General features: G+C 46.8%; 1 protein-coding gene across 2 annotated transcripts in view; it reads left to right on the top strand.

Annotated features, from left to right (window-relative positions):
• Positions 1-13,449: 13,449 nt before the first annotated feature.
• The window catches only part of PLBD2 (phospholipase B domain containing 2), a 110,718-nt gene continuing 104,444 nt past the window's right edge, over positions 13,450-19,723 (top strand). The window contains exon 1 of one of the 2 annotated variants that reach the window (XM_069214536.1): positions 13,450-13,724. In XM_069214536.1, coding sequence (XP_069070637.1) covers positions 13,470-13,724 — 255 coding nt within the window. In that variant the 5' untranslated portion in view covers positions 13,450-13,469. The remainder of the gene's footprint in view (positions 13,725-19,723) is intronic. The other variant, XM_069214535.1, reaches the window with a different exon arrangement.

The raw sequence follows: 19,723 nt of genomic DNA, 5'->3' as shown, positions 1-19,723 counted from the left end.
CTCCTCCTTTACAGACCCCCACCTAACAACTCCACTTTCCCAGATGCCTTTCTTGACACAGTCTCAAACCTTATTACACTATACTCCAATCTATGCATTCTTGGGGATCTAAACATTTGGTTTGACAAACCCAATATGCCCCATCCAAAAGCTATCACCACTGGCCTACTCGCATTGAATCTACATCAGATTGTACACAATCCCACACACATCGCTGGTCACATCCTAGATGTAATTTTTGCTAAGCCTGAACTTGTTACTATTCATAGCATCACACCAACCACCTGGTCAGACCACCATCTGATAACTTTCCGACAGACAACTCCACAAATCAACACACCCCACAACCACTTACATACATACACCTATCGACCATGGAGAAAACTCAATTTGGATCACTTAGAAACACAACTAACAGCAAACACAGATCTAGATACAATCAATTCTGTACCTAAACTTTATGAGTGGCTACAGGAAGCTTTTGATGTCCTAATACCACTCAGAAAAACTAAACATGACAAAAGAAAAACAACACCTTGGAGAAACACAGAACTTAAAAAGATTAAAAAACAAATCAGAAAGTTGCAGCGGACCTGGATCAAAACAAACAACAGTCAAGACAAACTGCAGCTACACAAACTTAACAGGATATACAAATCATCAATCAAAAAAGCTAAAAAAAGATACTACTCAGACAGAATTCTAAATGCTCAATCTACAACCAAGGAATTTTACAAAATCCTCAATGAATTTCGAAAACCCACATGCATGGAAGGAAGTCATCCCACCACTCAAGATTTCACAAACAAATTGGCAACTCACTACACAACCAAGGCAGACACATTGGACTCCTATTTAAAACAGAAGAAAACCATCAGCACCAACCCCTTTACTAAAATACCCTTAAAGAATAAACCATCCCAACCTCTACAGTCCTTCAAACACATATCCCAGGATGAATTTATGGATTTGGTCAAAGCAAGCAGACCTTCTGGTTGCCCTTCTGACCCTTGCCCACCACAGATCTTCAAGAACATCCTGCTATCTACTTCCGCTGCCACACCTGTAAGAAGAATCATCAACAACTCTTTAACTTCAGGAACTTTTCCTACAGACCTGAAAAAGGCATACATACGACCATTATTAAAGAAAACAAATCTAGACCCGCAAGACCCCAACAACTACAGACCTATCACAAATGGACCTTTCCTGGGCAAATTGATAGAAAGAGCAGCATTCGCCCAGATGTCACAATTCATTGAAGACAATTCTATACTTTCAGACTTCCAAACTGGATTCCGCCCAGGAAGAAGCACTGAATCGGCACTCATGGCAATCTGGGACGATCTTAAAAACACAGTTGACCGAAATGGAGTTGCTGCACTACTTCTCTTGGACCTCTCAGCTGCCTTTGATACGGTTGACCATGACACCCTAACTCAAAGACTCCACGAAGCCGGCATACAAGGGATTGCGCTCGACTGGATTACTTCCTATCTCCAAAAAAGAGCAAATATCATCCACTCACCCCCCTTCTCATCCGAACCCTACCTCACAAAAACAGGGGTCCCCCAAGGGTCAATCATCTCACCTTTGCTTTTTAACATCTACATGATATCTTTACCAGAACTGATCAATGATTTCCATCTCACATGCTACAACTATGCAGATGACACACAAATACTACTTCAATTAGAAGACCCCAAAAACATTGAAAACTCACAAATCTTCAGTTGCCTCAGAGCCGTTGATCAGTGGATGACCTGGAGCCATCTCAAACTAAATACCTCCAAAACTGAAATACTCACATGTGGTGACTGGAAACATTATGACCCTCTGTGCGTCTGGCCTGACGATCTCGGACCACCTCCTCAATTATCCAAGGAAGTGAAAAACCTAGGAATCACCATGGATTCCAAACTAACTATGAATACCCAAGTAGACAAATTAGCACGCACAAGCTTCATCACCTTAAAGACTTTACGACGCATTTTCCCTCACCTCGGATTTCCACACAAGGTGCAAGCTACTATCTCACTTGTATTATCCAAACTGGATTATGCCAATAGCCTCTACCATGGATCATCTCTATCTGTTATGAAAAAACTACAACGTATCCAGAATTCCGCAGCCAGGCTACTACTACATATAAAGCCGCAAGCCCACATCTCCCCTGCCTTGAGAGCACTACACTGGTTACCCGTTGCCAGAAGATGCACTTTCAAGCTGCTTTGTATCACCCACAAAGCTATACATGAAACAGGACCGCTTTTCATCAGAAAAAAAATTACCAAATACATCCAACAAAGAACCCTCCGCTCAAGACTGGCACCCCGCCTTAGAACACCACCATACAAGAAAAAGACCGTAGGTGGTACATCCTTCTCCGTCCAAGCAGCCAAACTATGGAATTCATTACCCCCAACTATAAGAGCCACAGATAACTTTCTTGTTTTCAGGAAACTACTCAAGAGTTGGCTCTTTCCTTCATAACCACCTTTTTCAAACAACTATGAACTGCATATGCCTATGTGGATAATTATTTTTTCAGATTATATGTATATTTCTATTTATTTATAGTTTCTTTGGAAACTAAAGCAAGGCTGTGCGCTCAGAGATCCCATATCAGAATAGATCTAGAATCCTTCCTGGAGGTGAACTGATGATGTACTGGAGCGTAAGCTGTATCTGACTGTGACGCGCGGTTTCTATCCTCCTCTCCTGGAGACACAGAGTAGAAGGTTCTCCCTTTATAAAGCACCTGTAAGCTCCGCCCGCTGAGCCACGCCCGTCCACCCTCGAAGTAGGTAAAGGAATTCCCGCCTTTTACCAGGATGATGGACAGCCTTCCAAAAACGACCCCAATGCGTTTTACAGCCGATTCAGGTGGTGCGTTGTTGATGCTCTGAAGCACGAGGACATCTCCACAAAGACGCACTAGTAACAATCACATTGCCAAAGGAACACAAGGTTGCTGGAGACGTTTACCCCGTGACCCATCACGTACCCTTAGGGTACAATATAAACGGGGCGTATATAAAACATGCTAGGTTACGCTTACTGACATACTCGTAGAAATACTCCAGTTGGGTAGGCCACGATGCTCATTTTTCAGAAACTAAACCTCAAAGGAAGCACTTCCAAATATAAACATAGCAGGTGCCACAGTTGAAGCTCAGCTTCTGGAAAGGACAAGCCACCCTAACTCTTGGGCTTGGCAAAGATAAAGCAAGGCTATGCGCTCATAGATCCCATAGCAGAAATGATCTAGAATCCTTCCTGGAGGTGAACTGATGATGTACTGGAGCGTAATCTGTTTCTGACTGTGACGCGCGAGTTCTATCTTCCTCTCCTGGAGATACAGAGTAGAAGGTTCTCCCTTCATAAAGCACCTGTAAGCTCCGCCCGCTGAGCCACGCCCGTCCACCCTCGAAGTAGGTAAAGGAATCCCCGCCTCTTACCAGGATGATGGACAGCTCTCCAAAACGACCCCACTGCGTTTACCGCCGATTCCGGTGGTGCGTTGTTGATGCTCAGAAGCACGAGGACATCTCCACAAAGACGCACTAGTAACAAGCACATTGCCAAAGGCACACAAGGTTGCTGGAGACGTTTACCCCGTGGCCCATCACGTACCCTTAGTGTACAATATAAACGGGGCGTATAAAACATGCTAGGTAACGCTTACTGACATACTCGTAGAAAATACCCCGGTTGGGTAGGCCACGATGCTCTTTTTACAGAAACTAAACCTCAAAGGAAGCACTTCCAAATATAAACGTAGCAGGTGCCGCAGTTGAAGCTCAGTTTCCGGAGAGGACAAGCCACCGTAACTCTTAGGCTTGGCAAAGATAAAGCAAGCCTGTGCGCTCAGAGATCCCATAGCAGGAAAAGATCTAGAATCCTTCCTGGAGGTGAACTGATGATGTACTGGAGCATAAGCTGTATCTGACTATGACGCGCGGTTTCTATCTTCCTCTCCTGGAGACACAGAGTAGAAGGTTCTCCCTTCATAAAGCACCCATAAGCTCCGCCCGCTGAGCCACGTCCCGTCCACCCTCGAAGTAGGCAAAGGAATTCCCGCCTTTTACCAGGATGATGGACAGCTTTCCAAAACGACCCCACTCCGTTTACCACCGATTCCGGTGGTGCGTTGTTGATGCTCAGAAGCACGAGGACATCTCCACAAAGACGCACTAGTAAAAATCGCATTGCCAAAGGAAAACAAGGTTTCTGGAGACGTTTTTACCCCGTGGCCCATCACGTACCCTTAGTATACAATATAAACGGGGCGTATAAAACAGGCTAGGTAACGCTTACTGACATACTCGTAGAAAATACTCCGGTTGGGTAGGCCACGATGCTCATTTTACAGAAACTAAACCTCAAAGGAAGCACTTACAATTATAATCGTAGCAGGTGCCGCAGTTAAAGCTCTGCTTCTGGAGGTGAACTGATGATGTACTGGAGCGTAATCTATATCTGACTGTGACCCGCGGGTTCTATCTTCCTCTCCTGGAGACACAGATACAATAGTATACAATATAAACGGGGCGTATAAAACATGCTAGGTAATGCTTACTGACATACTCGTAGAAAATACTCCGGTTGGGTAGGCCACGATGCTCATTTTACAGAAACTAAACCTCAAAGGATGCACTTACAATTATAATCGTAGCAGGTGCCGCAGTCGAAGCTAAATTTCTGGAGGTGAACTGATGATGTACTGAAGCGTAATCCGTATCTGACTGTGACGCGCGGTTTCTATCTTCCTCTCCGGGAGACACAGAGTAGAAGGTTCCCCCTTTATAAAGCACCTGTAAGCTCCGCCCGCTGAGCCACGCCCGTCCACCCTCGAAGTAGGTAAAGGAATTCCCGCCTCTTACCAGGATGATGGACAGCTTTCCAAAACGACCCCACTGCGTTTACCGCCGATTCCGGTGGTACGTTGTTAATGCTCAGAAGCACGAGGACATCTCCACAAAGACGCACTAGTAACTATCACATTGCCAAAGGCACACAAGGTTGCTGGAGACGTTTTTACCCCGTGGCCCATCACGTACCCTTAGTGTACAATATAAACGGGGCGTATAAAACATGCTAGGTAACGCTTACTGGCATACTCATAGAAAATACCCCGGTTTTTTGGTAGGCCACGATGCTCTTTTTACAGAAACTAAACCTCAAAGGAAGCACTTCCAAATATAAACGTAGCAGGTGCCGCAGTCGAAGCTCAGCTTCTGGAAAGGACAAGCCACCCTAACTCTTGAGCTTGGCAAAGATAAAGCAAGGCTATGTGCTCAGAGATCCCATAGCAGGAAAAGATCTACAATCCTTCCTTGAGGTGAACTGATGATGTACTGAAGCATAGGCTGTACCTGACTGTGACGCGCGGGTTCTGTCTTCCTCTGCTGGAGACACAGAGTAGAAGGTTCACCCTTTATAAAGCACCTGTAAGCTCCGCCCGCTGAGCCACGCCCCGTCCACCCTCGAAGTAGGTAAAGGAATTCCCGCCTCTTACCAGGATGATGGACAGCTTTCCAAAACGACCCCACCGCGTTTTCCGCCGATTCCGATGGTGCGTTGTTCGTGCTCAGAAGCACGGGGACATCTCCACAAAGACGTACTAGTAACAATCACATTGCCAAGGCACACAAGGTTGCTGGAGACGTTTTTACCCCGTGACCCATCACGTACCCTTAGTGTACAATATAAATGGGGCGTATAAAACATGCTAGGTAACGCCTACTGACATACTCGTAGAAAATAACCCGGTTGGGTAGGCCACGATGCTCATTTTACAGAAACTAAACCTCAAAGGAAGCACTTCCAAATATAAACGTAGCAGGTGCCGCAGTTGAAGCTCAGCTTCTGGAAAGGACAAGCCACCATAACTCTTGGGCTTGGCAAAGATAAAGCAAGGCTGTGCGCTCAGAGATCCCATAGCAAAAAAAGATCTAGAATCCTTCCTGGAGGTTGAACTGATGATGTACTGGAGCGTAATCTGTATCTGACTGTGACGCGCGGTTTCTATCTTCCTCTCCTGGAGACACAGAGTAGAAGGTTTCTCCCTTCATAAAGCACCTGTAAGCTCCGCCCGCTGAGCCACGCCCGTCCACCCTCGAAGTAGGTAAAGGAATTCCCGCCTTTTACCAGGTTGATGGACAGCTTTCCAAAACGACCCAATGCGTTTTTAACGCCGATTCCGGTGGTGCGTTGTTGATGCTCAGAAGCACGAAGACATCTCCACAAAGACGCACTAGTAACAATCGCATTGCCAAAGGAAAACAAGGTTTCTGGAGACGTTTACCCCGTGGCCCATCACGTACCCTTAGTGTACAATACAAACGGGGCGTATGAAACATGCTAGGTAACGCTTACTGACATACTCGTAGAAAATACTCCGGTTGAGTAGGCCACGATGCTCATTTTACAGAAACTAATCCTCAAAGGAAGTACTTACAATTATAATCGTAGCAGGTGCTGCAGTTGAAGCTTAGCTTCTGGAGGTGAACTGATGATGTACTGGAGCGTAATCTGTATCTGACTGTGACGCGCGGGTTCTATCTTCCTCTCCGGAGACACAGAGTAGAAGGTTCTCCCTTCATAAAGCACCTGTAAGCTCCGCCCGCTGAGCCACGCCCCGTCCACCCTCGAAGTAGGTAAAGGAATTCCCGCCTCTTACCAGGATGATGGTCATCTTTCCAAACGACCCCACTGCGTTTACCGCCGATTCACGTGGTGCGTTATTGATGCTCAGAAGCACGAGGACATCTCCACAAAGACGCACTAGTAACAATAACATTGCCAAAGGCACACAAGGTTGCTGGAGACGTTTACCCCATGGCCCATCACGTACCCCTAGTGTACAATATAAACGCAGCAGATGCCGCAGTTGAAGCTCACCTTCTGGAAAGGACAAGCCACCCTAACTCTTGGACTTGGCAAAGATAAAGCAAGGCTGTGCGCTCAGAGATCCCATAGCAGAAAAGATCTAGAATCCTTCCTGGAGGTGAACTGAGGATGTACTGGAGCGTAATCTGTATATGACTGAGACGCGCGGGTTCTATCTTCCTCTGCTGGAGACACAGAGTAGAAGGCTCTCCCTTTATAAAGCACCTATAAGCTCCGCCCGCTGAGCGACACCCCGTCCACCCTCGAAGTAGGTAAAGGAATTCCCGCCTTTTACCAGGATGATGGATGGATGACTAAGTATTTTTTACCCATGATTCTAATTATGTATTATATGTGCATATGTGTGTTGTATTCATATGTGTGTGTGTATAAATATATATATATATATATATGTATATGAAAGAAAAGATGTCCTGATCTGCGTGTTACAGCGCACTTAATTCTCCGGTGGTGCTGGTTTGAGGCAGGACAACCATATTTTCGAGGAACGGGATTCTCTTTCTGTTTTGGCGGGAGGGGGCCGCACTCTGTCGTTGTGCCACGGCGGCGGAGTGCGTTTTTTCTCTTGCTGGGGCAGGGGGAGAGTCTTGTTTTTTTAAATATATATATATATATGTGTATGTATGTGTATATGTTGTTTCTGTGCCTGGCATGTTTGTGGATCTTTGCATGGCTCCTGGTTTTTTGGGTTGTTATACTAGATATCTATGAATTTCTGCTCTCTTTTATCACACTTATCTACTCATCACTCTTACGTCATGTCTCTATCAAACTATCCTCCATTCTCACTCGGACTCATCCCAAATCCCTTCGACCACTCTCATCTCCTAAAAATCTCTGCCTAAGCTCTTCCCTCCACCTCCACATCTAACTCACCAAACCTCACTGTACCTCTGTGACCTCCCACACAACCCTACTAAATTCTCCTGCATTCATCTCACCCTCCTACTATGCTCTCCCTAACCCTTCCACATCCTCCTTCCCCTCCGCTCCCCCTTTTATTCATCTCAAGCCTTTGGATTGAGTAAATGAAGGATAAACTCCCAATTAACACTTCTGGATTTCTTTCCTCCTCCACCCCTCCATTACTCCAGTCAACCTAACTAACAAACTCTCATATCCGCAACTCAAATTAACTCATAATAATACTAAAACCGTACTCCTTATTAAATTATACTAATCCATCACTAATTCTTTTGGGTACCGGAGTAGCGTGCTACTCATCGAAAAAAGCGCTTCAACGCCTCGTCAGGGGTAGTAAGCGCTATATAAATACGATTACAATACAATACAATACAATACAATAAGTCTGTAAACATTGTACCACACATAACTTAGGGTGAGAATCAAAACTGGGATACGAAACAAACCTGGTACCTGTTTTGGTCCGCCTAGAAATAGTGGAAGTAACCCCTTCCGGGGTGAAGACCCGGGATGACACATCCAAAGCGCGCACGTCTGAAACACGCTTACAAGAAACAAGGCACAAAAGCATCGCCAACTTAGCGGAAATCTGCTTCCTGGATAGGAAACGATTCTCTGGCCAAGAGGAAAGGAATTTAAGAGCCTTGTTAACATCCCATAACCCAGAGTATCGAGGTTCAGGAGGTCGAGATAAAAGAGCCCCTTTTAAGAGCTTACTTACCCAGCGGTGTTCCCCAACCGGGACATCATTGATCGTATTATGTCCTGCTGAAATCGCAGAACGAAAAGAGTTAATGGTACAATAACTCAGACCTGAGGTAAAAAGTTCAGCCAAAAAATTGACTATGAACTCAACGGGGGCCCCCACGGGATCCACTTCCCTCTCCAGACACCAAAGAGCCTATCTGTTCCAGGCCGATCTATATCGCTTGATGGTACCTGGAGCCCACGACTGTCTGATAAGGGCTGCAGCATCCCGTGAAAGGCAGACGTTTTCCCAACGTCACCTAAAATCCTCCAAGCCATGAGATTGAGGTGGCCTTGAAGCACCAAAGGATGATGGCGACCCAGCTGGTCTTGGAGGAATCCTGGGGTACATGGTACTCTGACAGGAGCCATCCAAGACAACTCCAGAAGAGTGGGGAACCACGGTTGAGATTTCCAAATCGGAGATATCAGGATCAGTGACGCCCGCTGACGTCGGACCTGAGCTACCACTCTGGGAATTAGCAGAAACAGAGGAAAAGCATAACATTGGTCGTTCAACCAATCCTGCAAGAACGCATCCACTGTGCTTGCCCCTGGATCGGGCTTCCAAATGAAGTAAATCGGAAGCTGGGCATTCCAACGAGAGGCAAATAGGTCCACAGAATAAGGACCCCAATCAATCATCAGAGACCGAAAGGTCTCTGGGTCCAGGTGCCAATCGCTGGAATCCCTGAGATAACGGGAATTCCAATCCGCTACCTGGTTCTGAATCCCCAGGACATATTCCGCTGTAACAGAAATCTGTCTCTGGAGGCAGTAATGCCAGAAATCCTTTGCCAGATCCACCAAGACCCTGGACCGAGTGCCCCCCAGTCTGTTTATGTACTGGACTGCCGAGATATTGTCCATCCAAAGAAGGACACAGCAAGAAATCTTGCCTCGTGTCAAGGACTGAATCGCAAACGACCCTGCAAGAAGCTCTAGACAATTGATGTGAAGGTTCAGCTCCTCTGAAGTCCACTGACCCCCCATGGAGATCTGACCACACCTGGCTCCCCAGCCCAGTCTGCTGGCATCCGATTCTATCACCAGGTCGGGGAGAGAACCAAAAATGGCCTTCCCATTCAATGCATCCATGTGGCTCAACCACCATTGCATCTCCGAACGAGCCTCCGAAGAGAGCTCCACTAGAGCTGAATAGGTATGACCTTTCCGGAGATGAGAGGCTTTCAGACGTTGCAGGGCCCTGTAATGGAGGGGACCCAGAAAGATAGCCTGGATAGAAGAGGACAGAAGCCCCACAATCCTGGCAATCTACCGGAGAGAGGTCCCGTCCCTGCGGAGCACCTTGGAAATCTCCTTTTTGATTTTGGAGACCTTGTGTTCCGGAAGTTTCAGCGTTGCGGACGTCGTGTCCACCACAAAACCCAAAAATGTTGTGGATTGAGATGGGCAAAGTGAGGACTTCTCTGTGCTGATCACGAAACCCAGGTCCTGCAACGACGCAATAGTCATGTTCGCGTAACACAACAGCTGCGACTTGGACTGGTCCATCAAAAGGATGTTGTTAAAGTAAATAATCAGTCTAACACCCTGAATCCTCAGAAACTCGACCACCGGCTTCAGCAACTTTGTGAAGCACCAAGGTGCTGAAGAAAGGCCGAACAGGAGACACATGAACTCGTACATCTGGCTCCTCCATTGAAACTGCAGAAAACGGCGGTGAGGATAAATGGGGACCGTAAGATAAGCATCCTTGAGATCCAAACGGATCATCCAGTCCCCTTGACACAAAAGATCCCTGAGGAGATGGATTCCCTCCATCTTGAAATGACGATAAACCACTCATTCGTTGAACGCCTTGAGGTTTATCACCGGACAGAAACCCTTGTCCTTCTTCTCGACCAGGAAGATGCTGCTCAGCAACCCCCTCGGATGGAGAGGAGCCAAAACAACGGCCCCCTTGCCCAGAAGAAGTTGGACCTCTGAATCGATCAATTGAGAGTCCTGGACGCTGAACCGAATGGGAGGAGGGTGAACCGGTTGAACAGGGGTCCCATAGCGGAACCCCACCCTGTCTCCAAATCCCAAGGGTCGGGCGTAAGCTGTGCCCAATTTCTTGCAAAGAGAGCAATACTGCCTCCTAGATCTTGAGGGGAAAAAAGGGGGGTGCTCGCCTGTGCTTCCTCCCTGCGAATTGGAATTGCCTCTGTGGAAACGCGAGGAGCGTCCTCGGCCAGAGCCTCTGTTGGGAAAAGAAGGTCCCCTGCAGGCCATCGTTCCAACCGTTATTCCGCTTTCCCTGGGCTCTGGAGGGGCCTGACTGCTGAGAGCGGCCAGATGAGCAACCCCTTCCTTGTCCAGCCCCGGCAAAAACCTTCCCCGGGAAGATCTTGCGCATGGAAGACTGCGCTTTATCCAAGGCGGAGAATGTGGACACAAATCTCCCAAGCTCCTTCACGAAGGGGTCGCCAAAGAGATTGCCCTGGGCTATCACGCCAGCCTTAGACGCCGCCAGTTCCCCCAATTTAGGGTCGATCTTAATCAGGAGAGAATGCCGTCTCTCCGTAGAGATGGCAAAATTGGCGTTGCCCAAAAGACAAACCGCCCTTTGTGCCCATCCTGCAACCAAATCCGTCTGTAACTGCTCCCCTGAGGTCTTAGCTGAATGTGCCAATTCAATAATCTTTGTCAATGGACCCAACACATCTAAAAGTTTATCTTGGCAAGACCGCCAAGAACGATCGATCCCTTTCTTAGGATTGCGCATGTACTTCGAAAAGAAAGTGCATAGCTTAGGATCCAGCGTAGGCGTAGCTGCCACCTTGTCCCCAAGCGCAGGCCTGGGGCATTTTGCCCGCAAATGGGCCCGATCCTCCTGCTCCAAAGGATGGCAGATAGCTTTAGCCACATAGGCCGCCACCTTGGGGTTGGGGACCCATTCGGAGGACCGAGGATGTTTGATGTCCACTGGGTCGAACATATCCGAGTCCCAACCTTCTTCCTCAACACTAGAGGTGTTCGCAGATGGGCGCCAAGGTCTACCCATAATGCGACCCTCTTCCGATGAGCCCTCGTCATCGGAGTCACCCCCCCCCCCCCCAGAATGGGGTGATCCCACGAAGGGATCCAGTGCCAGGGCAGAAGTGCTACCATGCTCTCCGGGCGAAACGTCCTCCCGGCAGGGTACAGGGTATAGCGTTTGCGCACTCTTGCAGAAGGCTTCCCTTAACCGGGCGAAACCTTACAGGTGCCCCGTGTCACGCTTCCTGGAGGAAGAAGGAGTCCCAGAGGTACTAGCCCGAGGGTCCAAATCCCCCAAAACACTAGGCGAGTTGGACACCTTAAGCATGAGCTTGTCCACTCTATCTTGCAGGGGTGCCAAGGCTTTTGCCACCGCCTGCGAAACCAACCTGTCCATCCCTCAGGAAGATGGCGCTGAGGAGGCCAAACTTCCTCCGACCCCAAAGTTGGTGCGTAGGCATGATCCAGGAAAGAGTCCATTGAAGGGGTAGACGAAGACATCTCACCAAGAAAATAACAACAAACCCCAACACTAAAGGACCACAGGAGAAGGACCCAGGACCAGATCAGAACAAATATGTCACCTACCCCACCAAGGGGCGTCAATGAAAAGGGGGTGAGAGCACCAAAGAATAAACGCCCAACCTAATATAACTGCTTGTACCGCCACGCGGTGTAGGCAGGGGTTGGGAGCCGTAAAAAATCAGGAATCCCTGAGGTCGGGCTCCTGACAGGCTCAGAACGATTAGAAAACCCAGCGCGCGAAGCGCTAGGTTCTCTGATCGGTATGTGCGATATGCGCCCCCCAGTGGTGACAGGGCATCACCGCACCACACGCTCGGGCGAAACGCCTACCGCGCAAAAGTCAAATAGGCGAGGAATGCGAGGACGTTCCTCACGCCAGCAAAGCAAACAGAAATATGCCAAGAATGCGAGGGGCGTTCCTCGCACAAGCTACGCAAGCACAAATGTCACGGCTAACAGCACAAAAGCACAAGGCAATCCCCGATGCCCCGAAAGCACGAGAAGGAGCAAGGACTTAACTGACGGGCAGCAGTGAAGAAAGAGGAAGGACTGTGCCCATCAGCTATATATATATATACTACTCCTTATGGACATTGGATTGGTTGTCATGGTTACTGGGGCATCATGGGATTTGAAGTTTTATTTTGTTCTGATCTTGTTTGAACTTTGAACCTGCTGTTGTAAATAAAGTGAAGAAAGGACTGCATAATCCTCGCCTCCGGTCCTGATGTCGAATTTCGCATTTTCCAATTGTAAATTGTTAGCATGTATGCTAAATGAAGATTTCGAAAAAACGGGGATACACGTCTCAGGTTGACTTACATTGAAGTAAAATATATTTGCGAGCAGAAGAAACCTAAAATAAAGCAATTGTTTCGATAAAACCGGCAGCGTAGGTTTATGGACAGTCTACGAAGAAACTTTCATCAGCAGTGTTTATTTAAATTCACGCTCTTTAACTCCTCCTTAACCGAAAGCACTTAATCCCAAATCATGCAGTGTTTCCCAGTCTAGATCTAAAAAACAGTACTAAAGTAAAATAAATATTTTTGAGAAGTAAACACACCAGCTTCACGACTGAAAGGAACGTCTCATACATAGAGCATCAGACTGTCATGGAAAGAAAAGTAGATCCATTCTCACGCAAGTCATGGGAATGATATCGTCATTTCCTGTGACGTCTGTTGTATTGTCTACCCTAATGAGTTTACACACGTTTTTTTTGGTACTTATAATTTTCTACTGCACTTTAATCCTCTCGCCCCCTCCTCACAGCCTCCTCCTCGCCCTTGGGTCGGCATCTCTCATGGCTCCGCCCCTCACTGCTCGTCCTTCCTCGTCCAGTCTCCGCCTCTTTCTCCGCCTTTGGCCACATGATGCGGCTGCTGATCAGAGTCTGCAGTTTGTGTACACCGGCAGCTGAGAATGGAGCAGCTTTCGACCCGCTGGTGGCCAGGCTCCCAGACCATCTCTCTTTTCCTGGTGCTTCTCCTCCGCCCGGGAGCCGGGGAGCCCCCGCTCCGCTCCTCGGTGGTGCTGGACCCTTCTGGACAGCTCCGGACAGTCGCCGGCTGGGTACCAGGGGCTGTGGCCTGGGCCAATCTCACCGACCAGATCGAAGCAACGGGGTAAGGTGGAAGTTTGGGCAGACTGAGGGCATGGTAGGACCAACAGCGTGGGGTGCTGCTTAGGTACGGTGACCAGACGTCCTGGATTTCCCCGGACAGTCCCGGTTTTTTTAGAGGACTGTCCCGGTTTCTTAATTTTAAATAAACAAATGTCCGGTTTATGGGACAAAGGTCAGATCATTAAATAAATGTCCCGTTTTTTTGGACAAATGTTAGATCACCTAGGGAAGCACAAGTTAAGGACGCCTTCAAAATATGAAATCATTAAAGTAATTTATGTGTTACTGTCAGGCAACATGGTCCCCTGTCTGCTCCCAGCAGAGAGACAAGTGGGGAGCGGGTTGGGGGTGCAGGGTGGGAGGTCAAGCCATAGCTAATTTTATATATGTAATGTGTGTGTGTGTATATATATATATATATATATATGTGTGTATATATATATATATATGTGTGTGTGCAACTTTATTTTGGATGCAACATAGAACTTAAGGTTGCTCAATGGCCCTGTTTGGATATTTCGCTACTAAACTAATTAATTTTATTAAGCCCTGATGAAGTCCTTAAGAGATTAACTTCTCATGGGATGAAACACGTGTTGGCTGTTCTGTACTATACTTATGGAGAGTTCCAGACATTGAGAATAAAATCTGGACTCTGAGATGAACATGAGTCGGTGATTGATTGACTAAGACTGGATACATCAATAACTCCTAATTAGGAATACCATGAGTGCTCTGACACCTGTTCTTTTTATGTGTGTGTGTGTATGTGTGTATATATATATATATATGTGTGTGTGTGTGTGTGTGTGTATATATATATATATATATATATATATATATAAACACACGTGTATAGGCACACATTCACAAATCTACGCCAAAAAAACGGAACAGGCCAGGTATAAAAGTGAGAGTAAAGTCTTTAGTCTTTATTTTATGTCTGACCTGTCCCGGTTTTTGCTCCTCAAAATCTGATCACCCTATGCTTAGGGGGCAGTACAGCAGTAATATCCAGAGTTTGGGGGCAGGAAGATCAGGGTCCTAGTGCGACACAGTGAGGTAAATGTGTTTCTAAGTCTGGAAAGTTGTTGGAGCACGGCCAGTAAGAGGGGGTAGAAGGGTCCAGAAGGAGTGAGGGCAGAAGATTCAAAGACCGTGTGTCATGGTAGCAGGACCAAGGGATAGGGCTGGTGGCAGCAAGCCAAAGGGGAGTGGGGGGGGGGTGAGTGGTGACAGCAGGGTAAAAAAGGGGAGGTGTCAGGAGAGTGACAAGTTCAAGGTAGTGGTTGAGTGGCGGCAGAGTCAGTACTGTGGGCAATGGTTCCAGCAGAATCAAGGTGGGGTTAGTGGTTGATGGTGGTGCCGGGGTCAAGGTGGGGGCTGGTGGGTGATGGAGGCAGCAGGGTCAGGTTAGGTGACAGTGACAACAGGGCCAAGGTGAGGGTGGATGGATGATGTCAGCAGGGTAAGGGAGGGTGATGATGGTACGGCCAAACAAGAGTTCAGTGGTGGCAGCAGGGCCAAGATTAGGAGGTTAGTGAAGACATCAGGGCCAAGAAAGGTGGGTGAGTAGTGTCAGCTGGATCAAGAGGAGGGTAAGTAAGTGACGACAGCAAGGCCAAAGGGGTGCTGGTGAGTGGTGGTGGCAAGAGAGTGGGGGTGTTGACAGCAAGGGGTTGGAGTGAGTGGTAGCAGCGGGGCTAAAGGCGGAGGAGGTGAATGGTGACAGTAGGGGTCAGAGGTGGCAGTGAGTGGTGCAGCAGGGCCTTGGGAGGTGAGTAGAGGCAGCGGGATCAAGTGAGGTGGAGTTGAGTGGTGACAGTAATGCCGAGTGGGGGTGGAGTTGAGTGGTGGCAGCAGGGTCAAGTGAGGTGGAGTTGAGTGGTGACAGTAATGCCGAGTGGGGGTGGAGTTGAGTGGTGGCAGCAGTACCAAGGGAGATGACGTTGAGTGGTGATAGCTGGGCCCAGGGGTGGAGCAGTGGCAGCTGGATCCGGGGGGAGGTGAGTGATTCAGCGGTGTCCAGAAAGGTGGGTGACAGCAGCAGCTCAGGAAGAATTGGCAATGCCAATAGGTCTGGCTTATGAATGCACAGCCAAGCCAGAAATAAAAATACATTTATGTTAATGACTGCCGTATGTGCTGCTGCCAGAGAAAAACTCCATAAAATATCTAGTTATCTAAGACTCTTCAATAGCAATACAATTGTGTTTGCCTCTGAAAATTCAAGCTCAGGCGGCTAGATAAATAAACAAAATGATCACAGTTGTGTGGAGGGTACTTTGTGGAAGCACAGAACTTTTACCCAATCAGAACATGGACTCTTGGCTCCCAACATGTGGCTGGAGCCAAACCGATCTTCTGGTGATCCTCACATAATTGTCTGGCAAGGGTTGACTGTCAAACCAGACTATAAAAAGGGAGCTGGGTGTGATGGCAGCAGGTCAGTGGGGGCATAAATGAGAATAGCAGATTCCAGAGGGCTAAGCGTGTTGGCAGGGAAGGGAGTTTAATACTTTCTGATGCTTAGAGCAACAGCTTTCAGACCCCGACATGTAGAGTCACCTAGATAAAGTAGGACAGTGCATCGGGCCTCCGTCCAACACCTGTAGCACAAACACACCGTAGATTGGCCTGGAGTCTGGCTGCACAAAGAAGTTGATGGCAATCTTTTCACAGCTCCCCCAACTCTTCGTGCTGCCAGCTTCTGTATCTTGGTCTCTCTCTCTCTTACTTTTTCTCGACCTATTCCTACCTCATCTCATTTCTGCTTGCCTCTCTATCCATACCTGACTGCAGGTGACTGTACAGGGTGACCATTGAGCGTGGCCATGTAGCGCTGTAGGGACGCAGCATTCTGAGAATGTTCTTGACTGTTTCCTTGTTTGGATCTCCTTCTGTTGGCCTGTCCGCATGAATTTTTGGGGCTGCAGTTACTGGCCACCTAGAGAGGAGACAGCAGGCTGACATAGGGTGGGGCGAGGGCAACTGGACGGAGAGTAGAGGATTCAGAACCATTGTCAGGCCAAAACAGATATGTGTGTTTTGGAATAGCGTAGAACTGTGGTGTAAAGGAGTGGACGAAAATGCAAGATATGCAGGGGAGTAAAACATTTCCCTCCGACAGGCAGTTCACAAGTGGGGGTGCTTTTCTACTCTGCTGTAACCATTCGAGATATAAATTCATATTCAAAACTAGTGAAATCTAAAACTACTTTCTAATAGAAATGTTACTTTCACAGTTCGCTTGTTGTTAAATATATATTCACTGGAGTGGCTACAACACAAAACCTAAAGTGATTGATCGATCACTTTGTAAGGTCGTAGCTCAAGCATTACCACTCGCGTTCTTAAAATGTGAAGGCCAGATGCAAGTGACAGTCTGAGTGAGTGCATGAGTTTCAGTGATTGAGTGCCCAGGTTGATGGAGAGAGATAAAGTGAATTGGTAATTGTGCTATCGTTTTTTGTCTGTTCAGTATTATTTACCACAAGCTTGCAACATGGAGCACATGATCTTTAGGCTTATTTTTATGCTGATCACATGTCACAGTAAGTCATCCTTAAAGGGGAATGTAATGAGGAACAGTCTTTGACTAAGGCATTATTTAAAGGTGGTGGCTCAAGTCAGTGACAATTAATCGCCCAGTTAATGCTTGGTGCCCTAGGACGTCCAGCAGTTACTGGCCTGACCGCATTGCTAATTTTGGCTCAGCTTTGGTGGTTGCCTTTAGAGCAGCGTATTAAGTTCAAATCGTTTGTGGTCAGTAAAGTACTTTTTTATTGATGAATTCTTTTTTTGATTAATTTCCCATCCATTAAACATAGCAACAATTAACATTACATCATTTCTCATTTGTGAGTCCTCATTTCAGCCATCTCACCAGGCTGTTTATAATCAGCTGCATTAGTCATAAGTGTCTCCTGTATTGAGGGCATCTGCATCTATTTGCAACACGTATTCCGCCCTTATTCCACCCATTTCCTAGCACGTCTTATTATGGTGAAGATTCTTTAATATTATATTGAAGGTTCCTTTATCGTTCTTTCAGCTTTCCCCATCATCCCCAAATCTTGGCAAATGTCTTTGGGTTTCCTCAACCATAAAGCACCAGTCCATGTTTTCCCAGCAAGATTTGAATTCTGGCAGCACCTGCTCAGCCCACAGTATCTCTTCTTGCCATCTTCAGCCCATTTTCATATAGCTGTTTACCATATTTGGTGGGATGACATCACCACAAATCCCCAGTAATCGCAGCCATGTGCTTAAATATACTGAGTTTTCAGTCACCTTGTACATATACTTCTCTTCTCTATTACATGATATTGTAATCTGAGGGCAATTCCATATTCTGTGGAGAAAGATTCCATCCCTTCCACATCCTGTCAGACATTCACCGTTCTTGATCTTAACAAATGTTATCAGTTGCATTCATGTGTAGTAAATACAGTGCAAAGTTTTTCAATTATTCAGTCTGAATCCCATTCCTGTTGCTGGTTCCCACGGCTGTTTACACACTTGTTCTCGGTCTGCATACTTGCGTGTTTCTACATCACTTTCCAATGTGACTTGGAATCTCCCCGGCATATTAGGTATTATAAATGAGCCTTTTGTATGTGTTGGAGATCGCTTTTGTCAGCATTAGTTCTGATAACACTTTGCATTTCAGTAGAGACCTATCTGTGAGCTCTATCAATATATCTTTATAGCCGTAGAGGACATACACAACCGGTCCGCTTTGGCCCTCCTTCTCTACGGGGGTGTCGTGTTTCAATAGGCGTGGTCCCCGGCTCCAAATCCTACAGCACAAAGTTCCAATTGCGAAACTGCACACTCTCGATATTCACCGTATTTATTCCAAGAGTTTACCCAGCTCAGCAACTCTTGGGGAAAATCTTGCAACAAATAAGGCGAGTACCGCTGACCTGAGCTCACATTGTTTTGTAAATGGGAGGGAGGGGGAGGGGGAGGGGGAGAGGGGGAGAGAGAGAGAATACACGCATTTCACTGAAAAACAAGCATTGGCAAAGCCAATAGGTTGCACCTTTGTTTTTTCTTTTAATCTAACTGGATTACAAAATATTGGAAAAATGTTATAATAATCTTTGTTTTAAATTTGATAAACCGTTAATAGTTTACGTTGTGGTTTATTAATTCAACATACATCACAACTATTAATGGTTTATCAAATTTAAAACAAACATTATTATAACATTTTTCTAATATTTATAATCCAGTTAGTTAGAAAAAAGACAGAGAACACGGCCGCGAGGAAAGAAGGGCAGCGAAGAAAGACGATAGAGAAGACCGCATGCAGCGAAGAAGAAGGGCAGCGAAGTAAGAAGACAGCATGCGGCTAAGAAGAAAGAAAATGGCAGCGAAGAAAGAAGACGGCATGCGGCAAAGAAGATGGTAGTGAAGAAAGAAGACAGCAGAGACAAAAGAAGACTGCAACAAAGACTGAGAAGATGGCAGTGAAGAAAGAAAAATGGCTACGAAGAAAGAAGACAGAGAAGCTGGCATGCAGAGAAGAAGAAAGAAGACAGCAGTGAAGAAAGACGACTGAGAAGACGGCATGAGGTGAAGTAGAAAGAAGAAGGGCAGTGAAGAATAAAAACAGAAGATGGCATGCGGCAAAGACTAAAGAAGAAGGGCAGAGAAGAAAAAAGACAGAGAAGACAGCATGCAGCAAAGTAAAAAGAAGAAGAGCAGCGAAGAAAAAAGAGAAGACTGCATGCAGCAAAGAAGGCAGCGAATAAAGAGGGCGGCATGTAGAAAGAAAAAAGTACCTTCAGCATCATAGCAAGTGGAAGGACACTGGCCAGTGTCCAATGGCAAGTGACCAGAAGTAGTACTTGGTCCAGAGGAAGCATAACAGTATGAACGGCAAAAAGACAGTACAAAGTGAAGCAGATGACGTGCTGGCCAATCAGAAGCATGTAAATTAGAGCAACGTTGGACCAAGCCAATGGTAAGTTCAAGTAAGTAAGGGATGAT

Source organism: Pleurodeles waltl, chromosome 11, assembly GCF_031143425.1.
Source record: "Pleurodeles waltl isolate 20211129_DDA chromosome 11, aPleWal1.hap1.20221129, whole genome shotgun sequence".
Classification (NCBI taxonomy): Eukaryota; Metazoa; Chordata; class Amphibia; order Caudata; family Salamandridae; genus Pleurodeles; species Pleurodeles waltl.
Note: the sequence above shows the minus strand (reverse complement) of the source record. Positions and strands in the feature narration are given on the sequence as shown.